Raw genomic sequence first — 9,497 nt, 5'->3', positions numbered from 1 at the left:
GCAGCAGCCGCAGCCGCGGATTCCGCAGTCGCAAGCTACGTCCAGGCCGCAGCTAGCCCGCAGCCCCCCACGACCGCGTTCCCCGCGATCGCCGTATCCCGCGCCCCGCTCAACTACAGTCCCGTAAGTCCACTTAATGCTCCCTCTTTCTTCACCGTATCGGGCCCCTCCCGATAATTAAATGGAACGAAAGGATCAAAGAGGCCTAGTCGAATTTTCGATAATCTCATACTTCCGTATTTTATATCTGACATGATTTCTGATATTATATCGTACATGATTTACTCACTTTTAATTTTTATTGTTCTATCGCTAACATCGTAAGCTGCACGACAGCTCTTGTTGCATCCACAACAAGTGAATTGTTCCCCTCACAAGTTTCATTAATTGAATTTCATCAACTAAATAAAATTTCACATTTTAATTAACAGATACGAGGTTAAATATCGAAAGATATCGGAGAAAGTAACAGTTGGAAACAATTATGAAAAAAAGCTAATTAAAGAAAGTTTTTACGTCGCATTTTAATTATAATAAATACAAAAGATCAAGTATATTCTCGATATTTAAACGTTTCTCAACAAATATTTGCGACTGATAAAACAAACAAATTATCCAGATAAATTTGATGCAAAAATGTACATTCGTATTTTTTTTCTTTAAACATTCATATCGCATGCAAAAAATTGAAATGAATTTTACACTAATGTAATAAAATATTGCAAAATTAAAGAATTATTTGACCCTCGACCAAGCTCTTTATCGCTTCGTTCCATATTGCAATTTCATCAGCTTTATGCATTTATAACAAGCAAATGTGGAGATACCATATCTTCTTGCGAACATATATTATATTTAATGCAACCGGTTATCAATCTCACAAAAGAAGATTGCTTCTATGTACATATTATATACGCTTTATACATTCTATATTCTGATTCTATATTTTCTGAATACATCTCTGGTCCGTCAGGTATAGTATGACAATTATTACATTGGCTTGTATCGAAAATAAATTTAATATTTATCTAATCCATTCTTTGCAATATCAATATATTTAATATACCCAAGACTCTACCCATGTAACATCACTTCGCGTATTATCCTTTGCATTTTTGTCACTTATTATTATCTATATATATTATGGAATTTTGAGAAACAGCAAAAAAGAAAAAAAGATTTTACAACCTCAAAGGCCAAGTACCGCAATTGCACGCTGCAATTTTAGATATGCAGGCAAACGTAAAGGTTTATCTTTATGCTCACCCTTGTGTAATAATCATTATTTTTATGGGAAGGTTGATGAGACCGATATATTGTATTGTTCCAGGGTCCTCTAATACCAGCGGCGTTCACTAATGGCTACCATTGAGCCTTGTTAAGACCTAATAACAGGTATGTGTGCTATCGACAATATTTTGTCGAGTTGTATTTACGTTTTATGTCGAGGTAAATTTATTAAGAACGTTTATTAACATTACTGTTTACAACATGCTAAATAGTTTAGTTTTTCCTCCCATCTTACAAACTTTTGATATAATATTATCTTGATGGGAAACAATTCTATTTGAAACAATAACAAAAAAAAGACACTGAACGATAAAATAAATCCTATTTTTTTAACGATTCGTATATAAAAAAAGACAATCCTTCATTTTTACACATCCAAAAAAAGACACTCACAAAATTCAGATATATCTTTAGAAAGAAATTTTAGGTCCCTCTTTATTTTACGTCGGATTGTATGAGTCTAAACTGGTGATCGCTTTTTTCTGAATGCAAATTTTAACTTGTTGAACTTTTAATTCTTTTTCGTCAGGATGGACGAGACGGCAGAACGCAGCACGGTCGCCTGATATAATAAGCAACACGGACGATTTGAGGCAGCTAAACAGTGGATGATCTCTGGACGAAAAAATAACACGCCTACTGTATAGATATAAAGATATAAATAATGATCAAAAGTTGCAATATATTAAAAAACGGATAATGTCGAACAGAAGGCAACTATTAAATAAGATCCAATCGATGCAACTTCGAAATCCGGATTGTAAATAACCGGATGTAATATTACGCGAATATGCAATAATGCATTAAGAAAGAATTTAGAGTATTAGTCGAATCCAGTTGGATGCAACTATAGATAGAGAGAAGAAAATTAATCCTGTTGATGAGTAAGGGAAAAAAACTGACGCGCAACGGGGAAGACGTCCAGAGTAGGCCAGAGGAAAAAGACGAGAAAAGCGACAGGAAGACCGACCGTCAGACAGAAACAGGAAGAGGTAACAACGCGCGCTGCAATAGGCTAGTTATGGCCGAAACTGCGTATTGACGCCAGCCCGTTCTCCGACATTAATAAAAGAAATAATAATATAATAATAATAAATTAAATTAATATTATTAATTGCTAAATATTTAAGCGGTTAAGACTAGAATATATATATAAATAGTATATATATAAAGATATAAATATATATATATACACACATATATATATATATATAAATATATAAATAATTGATAATTATTATAGACGGTAACGTATGACCTCTAGTATTTAAGGCAGTTAAAGAAACAGAAGAGATACCAACTCTCACGAATATTAATAATAATTATTAATTATTACATGATTATTGGCGATTGCAATTATTAACGAGCGCCGTGCACCACGCGTGCCCACGTACATTATATATAATGATAGGCACATACGCGCGTTCACACCTGGGAAAGACTTTGTTTCTGGGCTTTCAAGTTTTAATCGTATGCGCGGGAAGGGTTGAAGAGTTTAATGGCGGCCGAGAGAGGTACGATGACGCGGAGAAGAGAGAAAAGGAGAAGAGGGATGAAAGTAGATGAAAAAGTAGAGCGGATAAATCAAGCGATCCTTTTTGCTGCCCTTTCTCTACGTCTGTACATGCAGATTCAAGCTCCTTCTTCTCTCCCAACGTGCCTTTTCGCTGGCTAAATGGCGGAACGGTGCTTCTCTCCTGCCCTGTCGCAGTACTACTTTCCCGGGTGCGCAACGAAATAATGCAGAAAGATGTAGCGGCAGGCGAGTGAGGGAGTTACATAGGCGTGTTACATACTTGATGTCACGCTGTTAGCATTATATTTGTGGGAAGATGGAAGAGAGACACGCGCGAGAGAGCTGCCGTCGAATTTCGAGCCAACGAGGCAAACGATGAGATGCGCAACATCGGAAGACTTCCAGAAAGAAGGAACAGTAGTGGATGATATTGTTAGGATCACAGAATAGTGGACGTTCTCTAGCTACATTTCACCGGCGAAATCCGCTATTTATATTCCAATAGTTAACGTAAATGTTTTTGATGTACGCGCGCGTTTATAGAAATATAATTTAAACTCAAGTTATTCAAGTTATGAGCCTACTCAAAACTTTATTATTTATTCAGCTGTTATTAAGATCCGATAATCTCGGATGCTCGCAACTCGCCGTACAGATACACGGTCATGAGTATTTGAGTACTCTTTAATGCCGAGATGCGACCGTGTTTTCTGATGATTACTGTGTGATGACTATGATATACTACAAACTTCAAAAGAATACTGTGTTTTATGACAATTTAAGTAGTTTTGAAAAGTTACAATTCCTTTATTATATTAGAAATACTTAAACTACATTACGACGAAGTCACTGGACAGTAATTTAAAATAGAAAAAAAATCAGGATGTGTAAATGACGTTGATTTATACTACTCTGTAATTCTGACTAATACCGAACGTTCACTTCAAAGTTCCATTTGGAGCTTCCGAAAGCGCCGGACAATGACTGTTATGACTCTAATCGGCCGCTGTATAGCTTTAAAACCGATTACGTGCAGTAACCCTCGTTATATACATATATATATATATATATATATACACGTATATTACGCGTATCATACGCAAATTACCATATAATTAATTTAAAATAATGCCGTATATGCATGACCCTATAGACGAGCCGATGCGATCAAAGAGAAAGAAGATACGAGTTTTTTTTCAGCGGCAAATAACCGCGACACGCGTCACACAAACACTCACGCACACGCGTACACGCAAAAGCTGTAACACACCCTCCACATCCCCGACGTCTAATCGTCTAAGGCTGAGTTACACCGATAGTCTGGCTTAACTAGCTCTGATTGGCGTGTGAGTCTAGAGATTCATATGATTCTTCATTAGATTATAGTTCCACTTACAACACACCGACGAGCAAAGAAATTTAGTTAACCAGCGTCGGTGATAACCAACGTATAGGTGCAAACTTAAGATTCATACAGCGGGAGATCAAACGATCGGTAAAGGATCGAGTTGAGAAAAGGGGTAGTATATAAAATATACATATACATAGAAAAATATCGCGTAATCTTCGTCCGCGATATACGAAGCATCGGTCGACAATGCGCTTCAAACGCTAATTTAACGGGAGGACGATCGAAGGAGAAAGGAAAAAAAAAGAGAAATAAAAACCTAAAGTTATATGAGAGAAAGACCGAGCGCGAAAGGAATAGGGAGAAAGACGATAAGAGCGTGCATGAGAGAGTGCGAAAGAGTTACCCATTAGGATTAAAATGCGTAACCGTTAATTGCGGCCGCGATTAGATATAGGGACTAAAATGGGCTAGCGAGGAAAGACATAAACGTGAGAGTGAATATTATATTATAATCTATATATCGCAAATATGGCTGGACATCGGATGTTGCGTCCCATCGCGCTTCCAATAATATTTCGGATATTAGGAGAGTCCCAAGATCCCCACTCGACGTAAACGAGAGGTAGGCTCTTTTTCAGATCCAAATCTCAATTGAACTACGTTATACAATTAATATATAATGCAGAAAACAAATAAAACAAATAAAATGATGCTTCAGTCTAAATGTTACATTCTGAAGTCGTTTTCCCGTATTCTAACTTGTGATCACTCCTCCTTCTTTCAGATAATATCACTTAACTTATATTGTATAACGCAATCCAATTGGTGAGTGAATGAGTGAAGATTGGATAGATTCTAATGGATTATTGGTAATTGAAGTTTAGGTTAACTTTGTCGTGACCTTATGATATTGCGCGGAAAGACGAGAGGAATTTCAATTAGCGTGAGAATAGAAATGATTATTCAAGTCACATGAGAGCTTCCCGGACGATTAAGAGTGATCGACATGTAGTGTTATTTCTTTAAATAACCGGACGATAAGGTCCATTTCAATGGATGGCTATCATCATCGAGTTAATTACTAACATTCATAGGCTAATTGCAAGTTGCATCAACGGTCTCGTTCAATTAACTCTGAGTTATCGGTTTAATATCATCTTCCAGATTAAACTTCTAATTACATAATATAGACAAGGAGAGGAAATTTCATGTTTATCTCGATTAATGTGATAATCGACGTTGATACAACTATTTGAATTTTTATTATGCGTGCATTATTTTGTAACATATAAATCGCAATAATACAAATCATTTTATAACGGTAACTGACAAAATGTCACTGGATTCTAAGAACGAACCTTGATGGAAAATTATAGATTCTTCCACGTTATCTGTAAACGTATTAAATTTTGTTATTTTTAAAACAAAAATTGCACGCATAAAAAGAAATCTCATACAGCCGTTATTATAGTACAATGGCAGTGCGTTAAAAATACATAATGTACGAGTGCGAAAGGTCTCATCGCATTGGCAGAGGATTTACGAGAAATTCCTCCCTTCTTTCTGGTGACAAGGGCCACATCGCCCCTAATAAATTATGCGCGTAATTTATACGACTGGGACATTCGCGTTTCGTTGATATCGCAGAATAAATGGTTCCTTATTACATATTATCATTACTATAATTAAATTCGCAAGAAAGAGCGTCGATCGATGAATTATAATTATATAAACGACGATTATATACGCGATTATTATATGCGTGCTGTTATTATTATTGCATTAAACAACAGGGTAAACAAAAAAAAGAGAGAGAGAAAAAGAGAAATAATTTTATTAAATTGGATACGTGCGTCACGTGGAACGGCAGTCATTTTGTTTCTTTCGATGAACGTGCACGCAAGGAAAGAGAAGAATTAATAATAATGCGTGTAAAACGAGTCAATTCTTAAAGAACGTTAGCAATACTTTTTCATGACCACAAAGAGACGTACAGCGACAAGATGGCGGAGATTAAAGTATACCGACAAGAAGTGACAGTATTCTTAAGTTCCTAAATTATGCGCGCGACGTAAAACTCGGTTCGTTTGAAGATATAAAAAAAAAAACAATATATTGAGACTGGGAAAAGAGACAAAGTGGGCAAACTGCGATCGCGTGTGTCACCAACGTTTTGTACACCGCCTATCCTCTTGTGAACAAAACAAAATGATGCTATCCCGTTATAGCCCAGAAAATGCTAAAATATGAAAGGGAGCGTGATATTTTCAAACAAATGTTCAAAATAGGCATATTGCATAAGAAGATATAAAAAAGCGATCAACTTTATCCGAACAATTGCCTTTTTTAATCAAAAGTATAAATGAAATTTCCTTTGTTGAAATAATTATTATTTAATAAAAGCCATTTTTTTATAAACACGAAAGTTAGTGTATATTTTAGATTTTGAAAGTAATGAACAAAGTATCAAAAAAAGGTAGATTCAAAATATCTTTCATTTACTTACAAGAATGGAAGATTCAAATCTTGATTGCTAGAATAAAAATATCGGTCATTATCGTAAGAAAAAGAAGATTAACGTGCTGTAAAATTGTGATAATTTGTGACTGTAACATTACTTTTCTCCATTGACTGATTTGAAACAGTAAAAACTGAAGAATAAGAGCCAATAAATCTATATTTTAAATCGAATGCAATACATTCGTCACATAATAAATGAAATGTGTTCACAAGTGGAATTTAAACAGTTTTTTAACGGCTATTACGATGATATATTAAGTTATCAACATATGCAAATAAATTGTACATACCAAAATTATATTAAATTTGTTAATCAAATATATTTTCTCTATTAATATATATTTTGGTTTCATATTCAATTATGATTAGTGGTTATTGATTACATATTTTCCCGAGCCATGTCTATTTAATTGCCGTTAAAAATAATTTACTAATTATTAAATGATTAATTTATATACTGTATATACGATTAATTATGTATATGTATGTAAATCTTGAATTTATATCAATTGTTTTAGAAAAGTTTATAAATTGTCGCAGTTAAAAGTAGGTATTCTCGTTGTAGAGCTAAGAAGATGTATACTTTCGCGTGTTGTCATTCTCTCGTGCTCTATTTTATTTTGCGATTTCCTTTCGGCGCTAAATATTCTAAAATAAAAACCAGAGCTAAAACTTTTTTCTAATGCGCTTGATGTTTATCATGTTTTTTAACATATATTTTATTTTTATTTTATTTTTAATCAACTAAAACAAAGATGGATTGCAGAGACACAATATAGCCGCAGCGACATACCTTGCGAACAATAACAAATAAGGAAACAGGATTACACGGGTGAGCTTCATAAGGGAAATGTAAAGATTATAATACAAGTACATGTGCACATACACACATACATATAAACAAGGACATAACACCAGCTCAACAAAACGTAGAGCGTAAACGTGAGATTCGTCGTACGTAGGCTTAAGAAAAGACGCGCGAGATCGCAGTAAAGAAGACACAAATAAAATATATTTAAAAGATAAGAGAAAAGCTAGAGAAAGACAAAAGCAAAATAGAGAAAAAGGGTAACAGTCAAGTGTATAAGTCGTAATTTTCGTGATTGGGAAGAGAAAGAAGGCCGAGAGAATTCCAAGCCTTTCGTTTGCGGAATGTTTAACCGATGATCAACAATTTAATGTTCAGAATGGATTTCGGCCTAAAAAAATTCATTTTATTCTCGATCCAACAAATTAGAATTATGAAGTTTTATACTTGACCAACTAAAATTTTTTCACAAAATATCGTAAATCTTATTATGTTTTCTCTCTTTTTAAATTTTGTATTTACTTCTTTCCCCGTAGATACTAATACGATCTGCCATATAATATAATGTAAATTGGACTGAATTGAGATCAAGAGAAATAAATTGTGGTTCGATGATCTAGTTCAAGGAGTCAACAATACAACTTAACATTTTCTTAAAATTTAAAACAGTTTAAAACTTTCAAACTTAACTCTCTCAAGCTGCTTTAAAAAATTCAATTACAACTCTATAGTAATTTATTACAAACACTATTAATTTATTTTAATTTTGAAAAATAACTTGATATTTTAAATATTTAAAATTTTTTATTAAATATCTTAAATTTTCTGTCAAAGTGAATAACTAATCATAATTCTTCATACCGTGGATAATATCGTATATCATTTCATAAACTTTTTAAAATAACATTTGTAAATCGTTATTGTTATATAATATTATCAGAATATTACAATATTTGTTTTAAATATTAAACAAAATGAATATAAGTAATTTTGTATTTTATTTAATTTTTTTATTCACTTTTACACATAAAAGATTAGTAATTTTATTATTTTGACGTTATTGAAATAATCAGATCAGATGTAATAATCATAGTCAAATAATCATAAATCATTATATTCCTATATAATTATGGAATTGTTAACTTTGTGAATAAAATCATCGAATTATTTATTACTGCCAATCAATTGCAAGAAAAGATACCCTTGAGAAATCGTAATCAGCAATTTTGAAAAAGAAAGAGATGCGTATTTTATTGAACATTTCACCAGATATGACTGTTTGATGAAAACAGAATACTGTGAAGGAAATTACCCAGTAAGCAAGAAACATTTTGAATTATTTCAGCAACATTGTAGCAACGTTACAACGTTATTGAAATGTTCCAAAATGTTTATTTCTTACTGGATGGATAAATTATTGATTTAGATATATATATTAATCTTCTTGCATATACCGCCATTTGTGAAAAGGCAATCATTTATTAGAAAACAAATAGTAAACCTACTCAGATCAATTATATCCTTATATAAGATTACAGTTTAAAATCTGTTTAAATAATTTCTTCATAGTATTCTAATTCTCTCTTAAACATAAGTATAATATAAATACAGCATATTTTAATTTCTCTATTCATTTCGTCTTTCTCGCCATACATCGGTTTACGCATTCTGCAAATTGCAATTTTCGCGTATAATTTCATAATATTAATATACTGAAATACATACACTCACTAATAAAATGCGACTTTAAGGCGATTGGAGTTCTTCCGGCAACCTCTCTCCTGGAAAAGAGAAAGAATTATATATATATTTAAATTATATCTATATATATATATATAAATGTATACATATTCGAAAAAATCTACGATCAATTATTAATTAGAAAAAGACGCGATCGTAATATATAAATAAGATGACATAAAGAAAAGGGTGAAGAGAAATAAGAGAAATACAGAATTAGGGACAGAGAGAAAGAGAGGGAGGGGGAGGGAGAGAGGGGGACAGAGAGAGAG

At 33.1% G+C, this 9,497-nt stretch overlaps 1 protein-coding gene across 2 annotated transcripts in view; it reads left to right on the top strand.

The window, feature by feature from the left end:
* The window catches only part of Rbp6 (RNA-binding protein 6), a 786,239-nt gene extending 783,883 nt beyond the window's left edge, over positions 1–2,356 (top strand). The window contains exons 13-15 of one of the 2 annotated variants that reach the window (XM_018509680.1): positions 8–123; positions 1,331–1,395; positions 1,820–2,356. In XM_018509680.1, the coding sequence (XP_018365182.1) occupies positions 8–123; positions 1,331–1,372 (158 nt within the window). In that variant the 3' untranslated portion in view covers positions 1,373–1,395; positions 1,820–2,356. The remainder of the gene's footprint in view (positions 1–7; positions 124–1,330; positions 1,396–1,819) is intronic. The other variant, XM_018509673.1, reaches the window with a different exon arrangement.
* The last annotated feature ends 7,141 nt before the right edge of the window (positions 2,357–9,497 follow it).

This window comes from Trachymyrmex cornetzi, unplaced genomic scaffold, assembly GCF_001594075.2.
Source record: "Trachymyrmex cornetzi isolate Tcor2-1 unplaced genomic scaffold, Tcor1.1 scaffold11, whole genome shotgun sequence".
Classification (NCBI taxonomy): Eukaryota; Metazoa; Arthropoda; class Insecta; order Hymenoptera; family Formicidae; genus Trachymyrmex; species Trachymyrmex cornetzi.
This window is presented reverse-complemented; position numbering and strand designations above follow the sequence as displayed.